The sequence below is a fragment of the Lissotriton helveticus genome, chromosome 6 (assembly GCF_964261635.1).
Source record: "Lissotriton helveticus chromosome 6, aLisHel1.1, whole genome shotgun sequence".
Classification (NCBI taxonomy): Eukaryota; Metazoa; Chordata; class Amphibia; order Caudata; family Salamandridae; genus Lissotriton; species Lissotriton helveticus.
Window position 1 is genome coordinate 1,547,852,822 of NC_136067.1, and position 21,856 is coordinate 1,547,874,677.

Below are 21,856 nucleotides of genomic sequence, written 5' to 3' on the forward strand. Positions count from 1 at the left end.
CTGCTCGGAAAATTCGATTTTTCGTTTCCTCCCTGAGGCACTGCTCCCTGCTCCTTCCTGGGACATTTTCTGGGGTGGTTTGTCTCCTGATTTGCAGCTGAAGGTGGTCTGTAGTGGAGCTCTGGCCACTGATGCTTCCACTTTCAGGATCAGTGTGCTGAATGAGGGAGGGAACTGCCTGCTTCCTGGTTGTGATGTCATCACTGTGCTGGAAATGCGATTTCCCGTTTTTGCGATCTCGCAATTAGCGAGATCTCAATTTGTGATTTCGGTAATTGCGGGGTCGCTATTTCTACACGGAAAAGGGCCGATTCTGCGATTTTATTTGCAGTTATAGCAAAATCGCAAACGGCTATTGCGGCCGATTGCGATTCGCTTTTTTTAATTGCATTTCTTCATGAATCCCATTCTGCGAATTCTGAATTGCGATTCGGTAATTCTCGCAATTTAGAATTCGCAGAATGTGGCTTTGATGAATCTTGGGGCTAGTGTGTACTCAGTATTGGAAAACTTGAGAGCTGAGATTCTAGCCTTTAGGAGATTGCTACTGCTTGACAGAACTGCAAAAGGGGAATGATTGGTGGGCTGTGCAATATCTGGTGGTAAACAGAATTAGACTGAGGGAAGAAACTGCACTAATAGTGATGGTTTATCTATGCAGAAAGGCGAGCCATGTGTACCATCTAGAGCAAATGGGGCTAGGAGGAAGAAGGCGCTCTTTAGCTGAAGTGTTACTGGGAGGAAGAGGGTTGGAATTATGCACCAGAAACCCAGCCACGGGAGATTGAAGGACATTTGTATCTATGGGTTTCAGATTGGAAAGGAGCGGAAGGCTAGGATATTTCTTTTTAATTTTGTTATTGTCAAAAGGGAGCATATTACATAGATTAAAAAAAGAGAATTCATTCAGATCACACAAAAAAGTAATGCGCTTATCAAATTAGCCCCTGAAGGGCTGCAAAGATATACCTCGTTTGCTTCATTCTTTATAACAAATAGGCTACATTTCAGATAAATCACCGGCATTTAAACACCCGCCCTCGAAGCCTTCTAATATCCTCTTAATTCACACACACTAAACAAAAATCATAGATTAATTACTATTGCACTTGGTTTGTATACATCAAATAACCACTTTCATCATAGTCTGCAAAAAACAGCTCCCCCTAACAAGCCATACATTACAACACAGTCTTCCCATCAAGCAAAATCTGTACGTAGGAAGAGCTACAAGCAATAAATTGATCTGAAAGAGTAGATTATGACCATAGAGTGCAACTGCACTTCTAATAAAGATGAGAGTTCAGCCCAACATTCCTATAGGACAATCCCATAAGACTGCACTTGCGACTGCTTGTTTAGTAGTGAAATGCAGCAATTATCGGTGTTCTGTGGGGTTTCTAGATCTTTATGCCCTTGTCCCATTGCACCTGCTGCACCCTTCAGATCATGACCTTAGTCCCTACAAGGAAACTGCACTTGCGACTGCTTGTTTAATAGTAAAATATAGCAATAATCGTTGTTCAGTGGGTTTCCTAGACCTTTTGGCCCATGTGCCACTGCACCTGCTGCACCATTCAGATCATGATCCTAGTGCCTGCAAGGTAACTGCACTTGTGACTTCTTGTTTAGTAGTAAAATATAGCAATAATTGGTGTTCAGTGGGTGCACCTGCTGCACCATTTAGATCATGAACCTCCAAATGAATGATATCCTGCCTCCCTCCCCAGAACTATCAGTGGAACTTACTTTTATGTTAAAATAAACATACCAGGCGGTCCTCCCATTCCATACAAATGTAGTCCCATGTTAAAATAAAAATACCTGGTGTCCCTCCCAGTCCACCTTAGCCAGCATTGCCCCCTTACCCATAGTAGAATTAAAATGCTGCTACTGTCTCCCACTAAGTATTGGGCTTTCCCTCATCCTCTTTCTTTCTTAAGAACACACTCACGGCTGGCAATAGTCTGGAGAGCTGGCTGCGTGCTGAGTTTGGAAATGTTGCAGGCAGAACTAACAATCTTCTGTCTACTGGTTGACAGGGGAGATCACGTTTTGCGTCACAAGAGTGCCGCATGCGTTGCCCTGCTATTTTCATCTCTGTAGCCACATAGGCAGAAGTCTTGCGAGATGGCGGTCCACCACCCACCGATCCTCTGCTCCCCCTCTTTGCTCTGGGTACCTGGAACCCCAAGGGAGGCTGCAAATCGATGTTCATCACAGTACTTGCTTCAGAGCACGAATTTTCCCTGCTTAGCTTTTAGAGCAATTAATACCTGGGGTTTAAAACCACTGTTCTCTATAAAGGTTTCCATTGGAGCCCATCTCCTTAGGTAAGGTGTTTAGCCTTATATTCCGATGGGCATAAGTTATACACATAAATGGATTATATTGCAAAATTAGTGAAAGAATAAACTTCTTCTTGATTGTTTTAAAAATTGATTGCTCGAAATTAATAGATTTTGGGAGCACTTTCCCAAAGTTACGAGCCTATGCCATTCATATGAGTGTTGCGCTTTTTTTACCTCTCTGGGGAAGCCGGGCACTGGGATAATGCAATTTGTGTCCCAGAAATATTTTAGTATTGTAAACTTCTATATAAAGAATACCGTGCCTATTGTTAACATGTATAAAAATGCTTTTTGGTGTCATGGTTTGTTCGTTTTCATTGGCTGCTAGAATAGTGATGGATACAAAATGTTCACAAATAAGAGGATGCAGTGATTGTGTTGTCTTCAGTTACCTTACATTTGCATCTCCTTCCATTACCCTTCAATTGTGTTCATTGACACAGAACGATACAAGGACTGCATTATAGCAAACTGATGTACAAGTGTTTATTAATCTGGCTGAAAAGCTAGTATGAATTTCTACCATGTTGTCCCTTCTCTGTGACTGAGGAACCTTTGCACTCTTGATTTCTTCTAATCTGAAATAATTCTGCCCACCATTGTTCTACGTGTGTGCAAACTGGTGATCCCACTGGAAATAATGTACATACTTTACTTTTCAGCTGTAAGTGTCAGAAATCCACAGGTGCATTCTAATGTGTTCCAGTTTAAGTTGTTTTGTTTGGCTGGTTACAACGTTTCCTTTTTATATCTAGGTAAGATATTTCCAGAGGAAATAACACCTCTTGTTCCAGCCGTATCGGGTGAAAAGATTATTGAGGACCAGAACTGCTATTACTTCCAGATACTTCTGAAGTATATGGTCATTCAGGTGAGAAATTCCCCAACATTTGGAAAAATTCATTTTTTTGATTTCTCTTGACTAGAGGACTTCTTTCCCTGCACAAATTCTTATATTAAAGTCCTACATTAAAACAAAATCCTTTTCTGTGATGATTCTCCTACCCTCTAGCTTAAATGTGAAGATAGTTGGGCATAATTTGCTCAAAAAGCCTCCATTTTGATTAGTTTGTTTTTCTCTCATTTACAAATCATGTATCTGCACTGTTTGATTATACTCGACAATCGTGGATTTAAACAATGCATTATTGTGTGTTTATCTATTGCAGACGTCAACCCTAGATCCTTTAGTATCAAAATGGTTTATCGCTTATTAGTGAATAGTCAGTTAGAAATTTCTTTCTGTGCGTCCACGTTATTAGCAAATAACCAATGTCCCCCAATGACAGTTTGGTGAAGATGTATAGGTAACTCTCGTTCCAATAATGAAAGACCACTAATGGAACTAATGTGAAATGTTTTTAAACGTGAAGACCCTTTTTTCATGACTCCCTAAAACATATCATAACGTATGTGTAGAGTGCACATTCACCCCTGTGGTGTCTCTTGGTGCTATTGACCGGTAATGGATGTTTATTGTTACCCAACTCCGGAGTTACCATTTTATCAACCTCAGAAGGGTTAAAGGCTCAGTAGACCTCCCAGGATTTGAAGCGGTAACCAAGTGATCAAAACAGGGCACTGGAGTGGATGTATTTATCCACTGAATCACCACACTGGGTAAATCACGAGTATTCCAAAGTGCAGCTCAGATATGAAAATATGAAATCCTGTGGTATATAGCAGGGCTAGAATCCTGAAGTCCTTTTGACCATTAATAGCTACAGAGTACGGAACTCCGCTGTACTCCATCATGGTGCCCTCCCTCTTGATCATGCTTCCAGTGTTCTCCCAGGGTCACTTACCATCTGAATCTCTACGAGGTCTCTTTTTTCCCCCACTCTCCCTCCTTTGAGATCTTTCCTACTCATGCTTTTTTGTGTTGTACCCTATCAAAATCTCTGCCTCAGGTACCTTTCCTGAGACACCCTTCCCATCCAATTAGGGCGTCCTCGCTGGATTAGTAGACAGTGAGCTAGCATTTTTGTCACTTCTGGCTATTCTCCCCAGTGACCTGGGGCCTACTGGTTCAGGCATCTCCCTTGTTTATTTATTTTATTGACTCACCAGACTCTATATACTGTGCCCGATTCCCATATGTTTCTGCATTCCTACTGGTTTCCCTGTTGTTCCCCCTCACTGCTGAGGTTGTCCCCTTGTATACCACTTTCTTCCTCGTTTCCTGTTTGACCTGCCCTTCTCCTTTCCTCCCTGCTTCCTTTCTTGCAGGCTCTTCTGCAACTACTACTAATGTATCCCCTGTCTCTCTTACATTATTCAAGGAGCCCCCAGTATTGTCACCCATATATGTGTGTTTCCCTCCCTTCCCATGCGTCATGGATCACCCCTGGTACTTCTCTTTTCCTTCCTATGTGCCTTCCAGACTTGTCCCACCCCACTCAAGTAGCCTCGAGGCATGGCAAAGGATTGACTACTGTGATCAAGTGAGCTTGAGACACTAAACTGCATTCCATTCCTGTTTGAGATGGCATGTGTGCGTCAAGTACACTGGTCTCTTGCTTAAGCACCACATTCTGGCCCTCCCATCACCTTGGCATCCTATAGTTATGGAAATCTGAGGTAAAGGGTGACTTCCGTATTTTCTATGTTTGGATCTGAAGGGCCTTTGCAAGTTCCCATCTCCTGCCTTGGTCTTTTTTAATCTATCCAGCAAGAGGGCTGGAGAAGTGGTAAATGCCAAAACTTTCAGTCAGTTTTCTAGATCACATAACAATGTTCTGCTCAAAGCTATTCATGCACTTTAGCAAAACATATTGCCTATAAATTAACTACATTGATGTAACAATGCTAAACCTGTTATTTCAATGCCTTTTTTTCAATTATCAGATGAATAGTACTGGAAAGGCCATCTGGGGAGGTGGCGATCAAAATAATTTGGCCTCCAACAGAAGCTTGGCTCCACATCATTCTGCTGGAGTTCCGGGTCTTTTGTCTGTCTTTTAAGTGCTACCTTCCATCCATCAAGGGAAGGCTGGTGCAGGTTCCCAGGAACAATACAACTACCATGAGACAGAGTGGACTCCTGTGACAGGAAGTTCTGCTCCTTGACTTGGTTGGAATGCCAGGACATTTCCCTGATCATGAACAAGTTGGCAGGGTCCTAAATGTCAGAGCAGACCAGTTGAGCAGGCTGCGTGTGGCAGATCATGAGTGGGGTCTACATCGCAACGTGCCATAGGGCATCTTCCACTGTAGGAAGAATCTTTGCTAGATCTTTTTGCCATTGGCAAGCACACACAGTGTTGAAAGTTTTGCTCATTGGAGTGTCCAAAACAACTCTTGTTGGGGCATGCAATCAAGCTGGAATAGAACACGGGACTTTTGTACGCCTTCTGGACCCTGCCTGTCCTGCACTGAGTTTTGAAAAAGATCAAGAGCGGTTAGGCCTAAGTCAGCCTAGTGGTTCCAGATTGGGCCAGGAGAGTGAGGTACTTGAAACCTCTGGGCATGAGCATCTGTTCTCTAACCAAGCTACTACTTTAAGAGAATCTTCTGTTGCAGCAACATGGCAGAGTTCTCCACCTGAATCTACACATACATGTGTGGAGATTGAGTGGGGCAACTGATGCCTGAGGTGGTGAATGCCATCCTTGCTGCCAGGCGCCATTCCAAGAAAACCATTTATGCCAGGTGCTTAGGCTAATTTGTGGCTTGTTGTGGCAATTGAAATATTGATCCCTTGTAAGCAAAGCTGTCGGACATCCTTTGTTTTATCTTTAGCCCAGCAGTGCCTTGCAAGGTGCATATTTAAATGTTATTTGTTGGGCCTTTCCTTTTTTCTGCGTTTACCAGACCAACTGTGCTTGTTTGAATCACTTGTTGTGATGAGCTTTATCAAAGGTTAGACACTCATTTTCCATCCCAAGTCGTTTTTGATGCCTCAGTGGGCCCTTAAGTTGGTTTTGAAGTTTCTAATGTGTACGATATTCAGTCTGATGTATAGTTGCTTGCTACGTACCCTGACCTTGAAGACCGTCTTCCTCATTGCGATTAAGTCAGCTTGTTGCATGCATGAACTCTGAACACTTTCAGTTGGTGCTTAGGACTCAGGCGGCATTCCTGCCATAAGTCATGACTCCCTTTCATGCAAGGCAAGACATTATCCTGTCTGTATTCTTTTTCCCCCTCCCCCCTCAAAAGAGGAGAAGAACTTCCATTGACTGGATCCCAAAAGGGCTTTAAGCTTTTACATTGCTCATATCAAGGAACACTATGTGGATGATCAGCTTTTGGGGGGTTCTCCAGGGCAAAGAAAGGGAAGGCTGTACAGAAGAGGGAACTGTCCAGATATATAGTCCTGTACTTCAATGTCTCCTATACACTGGCTAAGAATTGGCTTGAGAGCCCCTCTGCCAGAGCTAAAACTACTCCCACTGCCTTGGCCCTTGGACTGCCCGTCCTTGACATCTGCCAGGCAGCGATGTAGGCGTCAGTGAATACGTTCACAAAGTACTACTGCCTGGACCTCCAGGTAGGAAGGACACTTTGCCTTCTCGGTCCTGCAGGACTTTTTGGTCTGAGTCCATTCCACAGACCCTCCAACTGGGGAGGTACTACGTTGGTATTTATTCTAAAATGAGGAATCTGTGGTTGGAAGTATCCATCTGAAGAATAAGTTAGTCACCTTCGATAGCGATCTGTCAGATATATATATATATATATATATATATATATATATATATATATATATATATATATATATATATCCATCCATCCATCCATCCATCCATCCATCCCAAGGAGGTATGTTTATGGACAACATTGTTGAGTGGTGGCGTTTCATCGACTATGTCCGTGTAGTTTGGCAGGGATCTGCTGAATCTGCACAGAGGTTTGTCGATGTCATCAATGATAACAATTTAAACCTGGAATTTACAGCCAACATCAGCAGAAAAAGGGTCTAATTCCTAGACGTTGAGGTATATATCCAGGATAATACCATACATACTGAACTGCATAGGAAGGCAACTGCTGGGAATTCAACTCTTCATGCCAGTAGCACACACCCCGGGCACTTTATCAAGAGCATCCCCTATGGGGAATTTTTAAGAATAAAAAGGATTTGCAGCAGTGAGAATGATTTAACTACATGCTTGAATGAATCTTTACAGAGATTACTAGCAAGAGGTTACAATATGGATGATTTAAAGACCGCTTTATCCAAAATACATAACCAGCAAAATGCAGTGAGCCCAATATTGAGAAACCACCAGTCAGATTAATAACTACTTATAGTTGTCATCATAGAATGGTCAGACGGATTATCAACAAGAACTGGCCTATTCTAAAATCTGACATTACAATAGCACCAGAATTAGAAGACTCACCAGCCATTACATTTAGACGGGCTCCCTCTATGAGGGATGCCCTGGTAAAATCCAGTCCAGAGGTGCAGGACAAGGGAATTTGGCTGTCCAATAGAACTGGGTTCTTCAAATGTAACTCCTGCAGGCCGTGTAAATTTGGTGTGAACAAATCAGAATTTCTGGATGCTTTTTCCCCTAATTTGTGTAAAATCAATGGACAGTGCACATGCAAAACTGATTATGCTGTCTATGTTCTAAAGTGCACATGCCAGTTAAAATATATAGGCAGTACGAAACTCCAAGTGTTCAATCGCATCTTACAGCACCTATGTGCGATTGTCAATTGGGACTCCAGTTACCAGGTGGCGCGGCATTTTAACCCCATCGATGCTGATGACGGCCCCCAGCCGTCATGCATCACGGGGCTCGTGTGCTGATAACGGCTGGTGGCCGTCATGATCCCGCCCACTTCGAAAAACGCCGCACAGGCGCAGAATCGCGGCTGCGACCAAGTGGTTAAATTAGTACATCAAAACAATCTCAATGAGCTGAGTTATTTTGTAATAGATGCCGTTCCAAAGTCCATTAGAGGTGGTAACAGGGAGAAGAAATTGCGACAACTGGAAAGTCAATACATTGTACAGCTTGACACCAAAATGCGGAACGGTTTAAACACTGGGGAAGATCTATATAACTTTTTATGAATATGGAATCTCTGTATATGCTACTTTGCTCTTGATATTATGATGATGATTTTATGGACTGAAGTTTTAGTTTTGTGTAGATGGTTTTTTAAGTGGACTTTTAGCTTTACTTTTACTGGATTTTTACTGGTTTTACTAGTTTTCTGGTTTTACTGTTTTGGTGTCTGTGGAGTGGGAGGTTCCGTTGATTGCTGTTTGCACAGGATTTTAACTTTTTGTTTATGAATTGTTATCTTAATTATGTTGGTTTCTATACAATTGTACTTGAAACATGTCCTGAATTCGCAAAAGTACACGAGAAAAATCTATTGATATGTATTCAATACAATTGACAGTATTTAATTAATTATTGCATTGACACTTTAGTTAATCTATGTTCTCTGGCATTGCACTAGATTTGCACTTAGCACTTTATTTTTGCAAGGAATATTGGAAATATTGCGGTCCTTGACATATGCCTCATGATTTTAAAAATTTTTCAAAAAACGGCAAGCTATTCATGCATTTAATGATGGAGTTGCATTTTTGTTACTGTTTTTTAACACGCACTGTTTTTGAAATTTAATTTAATTTATTATAATACTGTTATAAGCACATAGCACTTTGCCTGAACAACAGATTATTCAGCATAAGTTGTTGTTTGTTTGATCTGAACTTGCGGGTCTAATGGTTGGATATTTATACTAGGGGCACTTGCCCAACTTTTCCTATATGCATTTATAAATTAACTCGCACATGTGATACAAAAAGGAACCTAATATTGGACAAACATGGATTGTATTAACAATATTTATTTATTGAAATGATTTTTCAAGATCTGATTTTTGTCTGCAATGGTTTTAACTTTACAACACTTTAAAGTATTTATAGTCTGTTGTTCACCTCAATGACTTGGTTGGGAGGAGCCATTGTTCAATGAAACAGTATTTAATCACATGGGTGGTCGGGGCATGTCATGTGCTCAAGACCGGGGTTCCCGGTCGAAACGCGTCATGTCTGCTGAAATTGGAATAAAGCACTGAAAATAATACCTGCTGTGTGGTGGTCCGTTCCTGGTTTCGCTTTCCTGATGAGAGAGGAATAGCATATATATATATATATATATCTTCACTGTGTCACTTCAGATATTGTTCAACAATCCAGTGAAGGAAGCCTTCCAAAGCATTAAAGCCGACACAGACCTGCACATTCAATAGAAATTGTACAGTTTTGGTGACCTTCCCCTGATGTCATGAAAGCTGGAAGTTTTCTACAATCCTCAGCAGGGTGTTGTGCTGGTTGCCCCTGCTATGTGCACCAACAATTATATTCACTGATGACTAGCCATTATCGCAGCCGAGAATATTTATCACCTTGAGGCGATTTTACACCCAATAACTTCAAGGGTGAGCTCAGGCCACTTGAGACATTTGCATCGTTGTTGATGTCGAAATCGTAAATAATGCCATCTTTGTTTGTCACACAGTTCGTGGCTATTCTGTTGACAGCGTTACTGTCAGTGACTCCCTGATTGTGAAAATAAATTGGCAACTGTGCAATTATTAGTGAGCGTGCAGTGTGATTTTGTTTTAAAGCCAGAAAGTAACAATGTGAACATTTTCTCTCGGGACAACGAGTACACTCAATCTTTCGTAAAGGTCTGATGACATGGTTGTTCCCTGAGAGACAGGTTTGAGTAGGAATCGGTTTTGCGTGAATGTTGATCTGTTTTAGCGCCTTGACGCCCTTGGGCTAAGTCTGTGCTCTAAAAGTCTCACATTCATTCAAAATGACTCCTCTGAAGTGGCTGTCACTTGTACCTTGTGGGGCCCAAAAGGTGGCCGAATTTTAAATATTGTCAGAAAAAAGGAAATAAAAAACAGATAACTGGCTGTTGCAGATGATATGCTCAAGCCATATGTGAGAGTTTAGCAAAATATCACCCCCCTCCTCTTCCAACCTCAAAATTTTTAGTGTCTCGCTCTGGTGTGATAGCCTCTCATCCATCAAAAAAAGCTGTCGGCTGGCAAATAAATGATTGTGCCTATTGTTTGATTATTTTCAGTTCAGAGTGCCTATCCCCACACTATCCTTCTGAGAAACCATTGACTGCTTGCTCCCCTGAGATTCAAGTGCAAAAAGGTTATACTTGGCCCAGTTTGCTGAGCCATAATAGAATAGACCCTAGGACACCAGATGGAAAATGGCCCCATCCACCACAGTTGTGGCCCACTAGCTCTGTGGCACATGGTGGCTTTTGAAAGTGGTGAGGCAGGTAAAAGTTAAAAATGAATATAACGGACAGTAAAGGTTTTATAAATAGAACGTGCCCCAATCACCTCTGCATTATAAATTCCATTCCGCAGTACAGAAGTGATGAGGGCACATTCTATTTAATAAAGCATTTACCACCCGTTATACTGTTAAAAATAAACTGTCTTCTTCCCTGAAGCATATTGATTCACCACACTTTCAGCTTGCAACTGTAAAAGTTCAATTCTTACGTGACGGTGCCTGCTGGCCCCACAGAATATAAGCCCCAAGCATTCCAGCCAATCCAAGCTATGCTTTCATGCTGCTTATAATAGTAATCAGCATAAACTCAGTGCCAGGATTGGCTGGGCCTGCCAAACACAATGCTCCTTCGGAAACCGATCTCTGATGTTCATACTCCCTGATATATTACTTCTAGAAGCCTGAACTATGCATGTTAGACTGGCCTCTGCAAAACACCGGGCAATCTGACATGCACAGTTCAGTTAGCACTGCCTCAGGTACTCCTGGCCGTCACAATCTATCAGAGAGCGAGAGAATACACTATAGCGCCGCCGCTGATGGGGAAAAAATGAACAGCAATACAGGGGAAGTATTTAGCGGAAAACAATGAGTCAATTTCAGGTGTGGGAGCTTCTGTAGGGATTCAACACCCCCATGCCCCTAAGCAGGAAAGGCCCCTCCACTAGCTCCTGCCTGGCCTCTGGCTCCCCAAATGCGTTCAGGGACCTACAACTTCAATTTAAACAATTTGGCCACTGCCAGTTCTAGTGAACCCCATTCTCCAAGCATTAATGTCAGAAAAATCAGGGAGTGCCATGAGTGTAGAGATATTATCATTGATGCTTCTCCAGTTTGACATTTAGTGTTCAATCTGAGACTGAAACTCCAACAGACGATCACAAGACCACAAAAGTAAAATGTAACAATCGGATTAAGTGTATTTTTGCATGACAAATTATTTTTAAATAGACTATTGAGCTGGGTGAGAGGGGAATCATTAGACCTGTAATCTCAGACAGGTTTTAGAAAAGGAATGTCCACAGTGAAGTTGCACCTATGCTGATGGCTAAACAAACAGTGAGCATGACACTGTGCAAAGCTTTTTGCCTTGGCTGCGTACTCCGCATCCTTCAAGAAAACCTCTAGAGCTACACGGGGGCTGAAATTACTGTAATGTGGACCCTCACATGCCTGACTGTTCTTTTTAAAAAATCTTTATTTTCAGATTTTCTTGTACATCAATTCAACAAATAGGATTATAATTGGTACAATTTCAGGTATCACATCATGTTGCAAACGTCGCATACATAGTATCTTGTAAAAAGAAGCTCAGGCACAACGGCAATTTGAACGTTCATAATAACAAATTTAGTTTGTGTCAGGCCCATCAGCCCGGTCGTCCCCTCTACCCGAACCGCAGATGACCTTCCATACCCAGCCTTTATCTAAAAGCATTTCAAACAGTGAGATATCAGCAGGCTTATCCCACCCCTTCCGGTACTATTCCTTTTTTCAATTTGAGAGGCAGCTTTATGGCATTCACATTCAATGTATGTCTTGTATGGGCCGCAGATGTCCTTGTCGCGTGACAAACTTGGCATGAGGGAGGCATATAGTTCACAGTTCACGTTGCAATGGGCCAGCCTACGTAACCATCTCTGCAGGGTAGGCACAGTAGGTTGACCCCATAGCAGCGCTATTTCCCGTTTAGCCAACAATAGCCCAAGTGCAGCAAATCTCCTAACCTTTTTTGGTAAATTAACTGTATATCCAATAAGTGCAATTTCCGATGTGGGAATAAGTGTCAGTGCTATCATGGCTCCCAATGTGTCATGAATTGGTTCCCAATATGTCTGTAGTTTGGGGCAAGTCCATGTAAGGTGAGCGAAATCGGCATGTCGATCAGAACATTCCAAACAGTGGTGAGGTATGGAGGGATCAATTCTGTTTGACAGGGCTGGCCTGTGATATAAGCGGCGGAGAAATTTAAAGTGTAAATTTAAATATAAATTTAAGCTTGTGTCTGCTGTTTCGGGAGACTTCCTTTGTTGTCATGCAGCATTTCTCCCATTGATCGTCCGTGATGGGACGGCCCAAGTCTTGTTCCCATGCAGTGCGTATTTTAATATGTGTCACCGGCCGTGTCGCTTTCAATTATCAATGTCAATGGAATCATAGGTTCAGTGCAATCGGATAAGTAGGTAGCGTTGCTTTCAATGCTGAACAAATGCATTGCAGAACAAAGGTATCCATGAAAGATCTGTCTTGGAATCAGGCCTCTTCGGACACTGAGAAGATATGATTGTCTGGATATAGATCCCCTATCTTTGTGATGTTAAATTTAGAAAATGTGCCCTGTACAAGCGTTTCATCTGTGATGGGGAGTCAAAGAGAATTTGGAAGAGGTAGAGCCGGAGAGTATATTGTGTTAAGTCCTAGAAGTCTCCGCAACCTGTCCCATGTCCAACTAGTAGTGGATACGGTTTGTATGTCGCACGGGTCTCCCGGGACACCCTTTGGTAACACCGAGGACAGCTTCTGCGGAAGTACAAAATCCGCCTCAGGTCTCAAAAATGGAATACAGGCATCAGGGTGATACCACGCAAATGCGTAGCTACACTGAGCCACTAAATAATATAAATGAAGATCAGGTACTCCGTAATCCCCTCTGTCACTCAGAAGAGTAAGTACCTGCCAACGTACACGGGGCCTCTTCCCCCCCATACCAGTCTTATAAGATGTGCACATAATTGGGGAAAAAAAGTCTTAGTGAGAGGGATGGGGATGTTATTAAATAAATGCAAACATTTGGGGTGAATTATCATTTTAAGTATAGCGACCTTGCCCGCCATTGACAACGGGAAGCGGAGCCAGCGTTCCACCTGTGCCTCTAATCTGTGCATTGCTCGACCATAATTAAAATTAATACTACTAGCAGCGTCTAAGTGTACGTGAATCCCTAGATACTTGACAGAATCGTCACACCATTCAAGAGGAAATCCACAATCCCAAGGAGTCGTGCTCAGCCTGACTGTTCTTAGCAGTGGCGGTGCGTTCATTAGGGCGCTGGAGCGTTGACCCACAAGCTGCCCACGTCCGCAGCTCCCTCGGCGGCTCTGACTAATGTAAACTGACAATGCATTTTAGTCAGCATGACGATGGACCACCCACCTCCTTCAGAGTTTGAAGGGGGTGGGCGGTCCAGCGTCATGCTGACTAAAATGCATTGTCAGGCCAGGGTGTGGCGCAGAGCGCACGGCAGGTCGCAGCACAAGTGCGCATGCTGGGTTTAGGTCGGAGAATTGTTCTGACCAGCCCAGTCATGCGCCCTAGTGTTGAGTCTGGCTGGCGGCTGCGCATTAGGAGAGCGAGGGTCGATCAACGCTGCAACCCTTGGTTTCTTAGTGGGCAGGTGTGTGGTGTGTATCCCTGCTAAGCCAATCCTGGCGATGCTGGAGCAGCATCCGTATTGGCTGAGAAGGGTTGTGACGTGGCTGTTCCTGTAATCGCCATGCTGGACCCCGGCCCGGGAGCAGTCGCAGAGGCGGTGCGGACCCTGCTATCAGGTACGTTGGTTTTCTTTTTCTTTTAAACGTTAAACGCTCCCACCACTCCCGCGTGAAGACCACCCACTCACATTACTTGATGACTGAATGCATTTTTAGTTGCTGACAAACTTATTTTGCTTTGATTGAATGGGTGTGTTTCTGTGTATTTTCGAACTAGTAAGTCATGGTATTCAAATGATCTTTATTGACAAGTGTTCGTTCTGGTTGTCAGCGCAAGGCACTTTGCACTGGATAGTTCTGTACTAAACTACTTGCAAGGGATAACCTACTCCAAACAGACTTCGGACCAGGCTTCCAGCCTGGATAGCCCAATCCGCATTGAGGAAGTGATCTCGGCCATTGCACAACTTAAGGCCACTTTATACAATCCTTTTGCACTATTCTAGCACCCATCTAAACCAGACTTTTCAATGCAATAGGCGACACCTCTCACATTCCCCCTACAGTGCTCCTGGCATCAGTTGTCGTTCTCCCCAAACCAGGCAAAGACGGCCTTCGCTGCGGTTCCTATAGACCAATATCCCTCCTGAATACCGATCTAAAGCTGTTTACGGGGATTCTAGCTTCCAGACTTGGGCCAATGAGGCCGGGTCTGGTGGACCCGGACCAGTCTGGGATTGTGGCCACTAGGCAATGCAGGGACAACACGCGAAGACTACTCCACCTCATTGACAAGGCTGAGCATCGGGGGAGGAGCGGGTGGCACTGTTGGTCGACGCAGAAAAACCTTTTGACCGAGTGCAGTACGCGTCCTTGGAAGCAACACTTGCGCAATTTTACATAACTCGCTTTCGCAAATGGATATTTAGCAGTTACAGTCACCCTACTGCCACGGTGCGGCTGAATGGGCATACTTCGGACCCTTTCACGATCGCTCGCGGTACAAGGCAGGGGTGCCCTCTCTCGCTGCTGCTATTTGATCTTTATATGGGGCCCATGGATCAGAGAGTGCGGGAGAACCCACAGATATCCTGGGTTCGGTGCGGGTGGAGCGCCACACTATAAGCCTGTATGGGTATGACGTAATTGCTATGCTGGAGGACCCCCGGATCTCCATCCCGGCGTTCTTAGCTGAGCTTGAGAGATTCCCAGAAGCCTTAGGCTTTCAGGTCAACATCTCCAAGTCGCAGGCCATTGGGATCTCTCTCTGGTCTCCCACCGTAGAGGCGTTGCCAACTATGCCCAATTCATTGGGAGACGGAATCGATCCCATACCTCTGAATTAGTCTAGCAACATTCAATCAAGCCACTGTCGCCGTAAACTAGACCCACCTCATCTCCCAAACGTAATGAGATTTGCGCCGCTGGAGGCCATTTGGCCTCTCATGGCTGGGTCGGGTAGCGGCACTTAAAATGAACATACTCCCGAAAATTCTGTACCTCTTCCAGACGCTGCCTGCGGAGCCTCCCACTGGTGTCCTGAAAATGCTTCAACAGGAATTCCTCTCCTTTGTCTGGGCAGACAAGAAACCTAGAATGAATAGAGAACTGAGCTGCAGGCCCCCGGGGAGGGCAGACTGGGAATCCCTAATTTAAGCAGCTACTACCAGGCTACCCAGCTTCGAGTCTTGCAGAATGGTCTCGTAGCGAATTGAAATAGCATTGGTTTTTCATGGAGAGAGCCATTGCTGGCCAGTCATTGTGGAAGGTTCCTTTTCTTCACAAGACCCAAGGACTCTACAAATCGCCTGCCACACACGTAACATTAAAGGCCTGGGATGCAACAGTTGTACGATGCAACCTCACTTCCTTCCCATCGCCCGTTACACCCATAGTCAACAACTCAGACTTTATGCCGGGCCTAGATCTAGTGGCCTTGAAACATTGTGTCAAGGAGGGGTGTAGATCGATTGGCTATCTTTTTGATGAGGAGGGTCCTCTGACTTTCGAAGGCCTCCTTGCATTGCCAGAGACTGCGCGTTATCATTTCCAACAGGTACGCCATTGGGTCATGAACCCCTTGATCCGCCCAGGGGCTCAAAGACCCCTTACCCCGTAGGAAAGTGGTTACACATCAAATTAATGAGCAGACGCCTTATCACAGAGCTCTATCACCTCCTGCACCCTCCAGAACAGGTGGTTCAATCCGCAGGACAGAGGCGCTGGGAGACAGAACTGGGGCGCACACTATTGCAGAAGGAATGGGGCCACATCTTCTACCGAGTATGCCACACAGCGCGAACCGTTTCTAGCATAGAAACCCTGCCTAAAATCACTACGTACTGATATCTCACACCTCCTAGACTACATATATGTAATCCCACTCGCAAATCAGATTGCTGGAGAAATTGCGGGTCAGAAGGTACGGTGATGCACTTGCTATTTGACTGCCCCATGCTCACCTCCATACTGGGAACAGATCCTAGACGACATACACAAATACTTTGATACACAGATACCGCACTGTTGTCCTAGGCCTACCCAATGCGCTTACATTTCCCCTCAGATCACGCAAAGGCAGACAAATGGGGATAGCTCTAGGTGTGGCTCTGCAAAATATATTATCTCACTGGGGCATGGATCGAATCCCCACCTTTCAGGGTTGGTTTAATAGACTATGGCATGTCCTAGGAATAGAGTGAATATCTCTTTCGCTCCAAGGGGACTGTACCTCCTTCGCAGACTTGTGGCATCTATTCCTTTCTCTGCTGACCTCAGAAATGCGGGTGCTTACCTGTCCCAAAACTTGCACCTCTTGCGCCTCACAACACCCCACAAGACACGACTTAATCTACACTATCAGGCAACACATCTCCGGAGCCCTGACTTTATCCTATCTACCTTACATCAAGCAGGTTCAGGGAGGTATCGGGAGGGGGGCTCGGTGGGGGTGCCTGTGGGGAGATATGGGAGTGGGGGGGTTGGGTTTATCTTTTGTTCTCACTATGTGCCTTGTTGAATATGTAGGATATACTTGGCTTATGACTGATAGCACTGTTTTATGGCATAAACTAAATACATCAATAAAAAGATTTAAACCAAATATTATCGTAGTTGCTAGAAGGGTATTGCTGGCCTTGTTGCTGGAAAACATTTTATGTGCAATATTGATGTGTATGTGCTCTGAGGAAGGGGTAACTAGAAAACAAGAGCTTCTGCTCACTTGCTAGGTAGACCACTGTCCTTATTGTTAAAGTGTCCAACTATGGAATACACTTAACTACAAATATTATCTGATAGAGACATCTAGTCGCAGATTTCTTACCTTTGAATTTCCCAGGTGTCAGACTGAATCTAAAAGATTTTTGCTTGAGCAGTACCCCTGCGTGCTGTTACGTGGTGTTGATCGGCTCCGCATAGCGGCATCAAGGCCTGAAGTGACGTCCATGTCACCTATATAGGCGCCGCCTTGGCACACTGACCTCAGTTCTTTTCTTTCCACGCCAGTTAGCACTGATTCGGAGAAAGAACTATCCCTCTGTCGGTTTTTCGAGTGAATTTTTTTAATGTTTTGTCAAATTCTTTTTTGAGGATTTTTCCTCCTGGTTGTGTCGAGGATGTCTTAAAGAAAGACCGGGTTTAAACTGTGTGGTGCCTGTCATTGTGCTGTGTCGGTAACAGACCCACAGCTCGAGCGTGACCATGACTCCAAGTTGTGCTTGGGCTGCCAGTCCATGGCACCAAAGGCTTTGAGGGAGAGTTCAATGAAGTTGCAAGCGGCCAGGCAGGGGCTGCTGTGTCACGCAACTCCTTGGAGACCTCGGTCCCGATCGAGAGGAAGGGCGTGGAACCACTCTAGGAGCCCCAAGGCCTCTTCCTCCCACTCCAAGTCATCAGGACATTCATGAAAGAGGCACAAAAAGCATAAGAAGTCAAAGCGTGACACGATGAAGTAACCTAGGCATTCGAGGCACGGTTCTTCTGAGTTGTTGCCAGGGCCAACTCAGAGCCTCCCAGCTTTTCTGAGAGCCCGGGCGAACCCCGCTCAGGTGAAAGAATTTTACGAGGCCATGCGCTACGTATTTGAGCTGACCGACTCTCTGAAGCGCCTCCAAGTCAGATAGCACTCATCTGGTTCCACGCCAGTGGCTTCGGCTCCAATGGGCCTCTGTCGATCCTATCACAGATCCGGACCGGCATCGGTCGTGCCATAGCGACCTCCCCCGACGCCAGCCCCAATGCTGATACCTCACCGCCAACCCATTTATATCCACTTATCTGACAGAGCCGGAACGGAGTTGAACACTGCCGATTCAGGTGCCTACCGGACCCAGGTATCCTAAGTCGACAACTGAGCCCTAATCTGAAGGGCTAGGCCTCAGGGAAGAATGGGAGGGGTCACTGGACCCTTTAGAATGCCAGTTAGAAGGCCAGGAAGGTATGGATTAGTGTGAGGAACTGGGGGATGTCAGAGGTCGCAACACATCTCCAGATACTGGTATGCTTTCTTCCCCTGCTGCGGCTACATGGAGGGAGCAACATATTCCATTTTGATGAAGAGGGCAGCTGAGGTCCTGGATCTCGAATTGCCCTCGATGGTAGTCAAGTCTAACATCTTGACAGAAGTGCTCCATTTTAATGAAGCACTAACATATTTCCTGCTGGGAACCTGATCCAGCCGATGGACACCCCCTAATGCATTACAGCAATACTGCGCACGCAAAAATCTTCTGGATCCAGTCTGACGCCTGGGAAATTCAAAGGTAAGAAGCCTGTGGCTAGATATTGTCTCTACCAGATAATGCGTTACTGAAGGTTAGTAACTTGTTCATTTCTCTTGTGCATTTATTTATTTATTGATTATTGCATGACTGTGTCCTCTTTGTGTTTAAGGCTGCAAGCTTGGAATGGAGGAATAAGGAGAATCTGGACACGGGTTTTAAATTTCTCTTCTCTCTGTTTCAAAAATATTACCTGCCTCACCTATTCCCTTCTTTTACAAAGTTAACCAACCTCTACAAGCCTGTGCTTGGTAAGTAAACACATGTAATGTTATTTACTTTCAGCATCATGTTGTTGGCCCTAGATAGTGGAAGGCAAGAACATACACTAATCCCTTTTTGGTGTAATTTATCTGTTGAGTTAAAAAGCACTTAGACAGATTTTGTAGTTGGTTGACGAAGGGGAAGTAGAAATGTTAAAAACACTTCTAGTTAATTTCTGTAGAAAACAACAGGTATCAGAGTATGAACTCCTATGTGTTACGAGGTCTGATCATTGCAAGCAATGGATTGTGTTGTAGTCCGTTTGTAGAGCCCTTTCGTATCCTTAATAAGGTCTTCAACTGTGTTCAGGATTGTCGATTAAGTAGATATTCACACATTGTTGAAAGAGTATTGTTTACGGAATAGCTTATGAATTGTATGTATTGGGGCCGTGTGAAGTTCGGAGGTCTGCTCCCATCCTTTTGCTGCAAGTATATAACTGTAGGTTTTTGCATGAGGTGGTATGTGAGAGATAGAATCTTATTTTTCCTACAGAAACAAGTGTTCCTGAAACCAGTTAAAACCTTGTTTCTGTGAAAAGCTGGGAATTTGTATATCAGATGCAACTTTAATTTAAATTTCGGAAATAAGTAGACAGAACGGTGTTGCTGAAATTGAGGTTACTCATTTCTTACTGATGTCTGCATTCCACACTTCGTAAAACTTAGCCAAGATTTCATTGGCATATCCATTGACATATGTTTGTTGTTGTCCACAGAGGGCAACGAGAATAAACTAATTGTAACCAAAATCTGATGTTATTAAAAAAAATAAAAAAGAGGTCTTTATACAATTTAAAATCTTAACATGAAGTGTCTACAGATTTAGCTTAGATCCCAACAAACTGAAGTAAACCGCAGCTATCTTGTTTTTGAATTTCCAAACGTTCAAGATGAGCTTGTCTGTGTGTGGCTCTGTTAAAAAAGAAATCTTGAGGCTCTTTCTGCAATTTGCTCCCATTAATTGAACAATCAGTCAGGAAGGCACGGAATGAACAACTTAAACTGCATGATTGAGGAATGGAGTAGGTTAAGAACAGCAGGTGTTAGGTGATTTGTTTGCTATTGATTTTAGGTTGCCAGAACACAATTAATGTATTTTAATGTTCTGCAATGAATACAGCAGTTCCATCTATCTCTCTCCTTTGTTGACACTGAATTATTTTAAATGTTTTTGTAGCCTAGTGGTGGTAAGCTACCGCCTGTGTTAGTGTACTGATGCATAGTAAAGGTAAGTCACTTAGCCACAGGGTCTTCATCCTCTGAGTCAGACTCTGTCATTGTGGAGCTAGCAGATCCTTCTCTAAGCGGCTCATGCCTGTCACTCCACAGGACTTGGCCCCAGAGCCACCTTGATCTCCTTCAACACTGCCACCGATGTGTCTGGCTTCGCCAGTGCCTACATCATCCTATCCATAAATCCCCCAGACAGGCTGGGTCCCCAATGCCATGTGTAACATTTTTGCTAGAGCCACAGCATAACTGGGCGCACTGTTGGCCTTATGGCTTTCCTGTGTTTGTGCACTGGGCCGTTCGCTCTGGTGCTGTTTGGCTCGGGACCTTTGTAATCACTGCCAACTCCTCCAGTGTTTTCTCCAGTACTCTGCTAAATGACACCGCAGTCATCCACCCCATGGCCCGTCTAGCCGCATAAGCTTCCAGTGCAGCCACAACTGCCTCCTATGGATCTGTACATAGATTCATCAGCACTACCACAGCCTTTTATGGAGCTTGTACCTCAGAACAGGTGTAGAAGGGAGGCCCAGAGATTTTAGAAGAAGAAGAAAATAGGTAGAGGATCCGCAACCTCTTTGGATCAGACTCAGACCCTCTGGATCTATGTGTATGTGATGAGGTAGCATAGCAAACATCTTCACTTGCAGGTTTCTCATTGGCCAGTAAACTGGGCACTTTCCCAGAGATGAAGATGGGACTCCCTTCAGGACGCCTACCCTGGAAGTGATGTCTTTTCACTCTGTGTTCAAGAAAGCTTCTGAATTGTTGTAGCTCTCTGTATTGGATGTTAAGACAAACCTGGTATCTGAAGTGTACCTCCAAGCTGCACCCACATCAGAACCACGCTTGCCCTTCATCGAGGTCCTGTAGGAACAGGTAAATGCTGCCCTGCTCCAGTGGATATACTGTGCCGCTCTGCACACTTCTTAGCCGAAAGCCTGGTCATCCAAGCATCCTGCTTCTCTGTACGCCTTGCGGGGACCTTCCCTTCTGTTCCTTTAAGACAGAGTCAGAGTTTCTAGAAACATTAGAAGCATTTTAAGGAGACAGCAGGACACTCTGATCACATAATGCCACCTGTCTTCTAGTACAATGTACACATGCTTTATGGGACATGAGCCAGCCGGTCACACCTCATGTTCCGGAGTACAAGAGATCCCACTTCCAGAACGTTGTGAGGCAGACCAAATGCATCTCGTGATATCATCCAGTCTGGACACCGCAGACTACTGTGGTGCATGCCATGGGTACCTACATCTTTCTACAGCAGTATGCCAGGCTTCGGATGTCCGCCTCTGTCATACAGGCCAACTTGATGGACCTCCCCTTCGATGGACCTCACCTCTTTGGAGACAAAGCTGACTCTGCTTTGGCACGCTTCAAGACCAAGAAGGCCATCGCACAGTATTTGGGACTGCCACAACCTCGGCTTACCAGGGACTATTGCCAAACTCTGCACTTTCAATGGTTCTCAACAGGATTCTCCTTC

At 44.4% G+C, this 21,856-nt stretch overlaps 1 protein-coding gene across 5 annotated transcripts in view; it reads left to right on the forward strand.

Moving 5' to 3' along the window:
• RALGAPA2 (Ral GTPase activating protein catalytic subunit alpha 2) overlaps positions 1-21,856 on the forward strand; it is a 1,907,250-nt gene that overhangs the window by 557,910 nt on the left and 1,327,484 nt on the right. For all 5 annotated transcript variants that reach the window (XM_078649331.1, XM_078649327.1, XM_078649328.1 and 2 more), the window contains exons 7-8: positions 3,107-3,222; positions 18,981-19,119. In XM_078649331.1, coding sequence (XP_078505457.1) covers positions 3,107-3,222; positions 18,981-19,119 — 255 coding nt within the window. The remainder of the gene's footprint in view (positions 1-3,106; positions 3,223-18,980; positions 19,120-21,856) is intronic.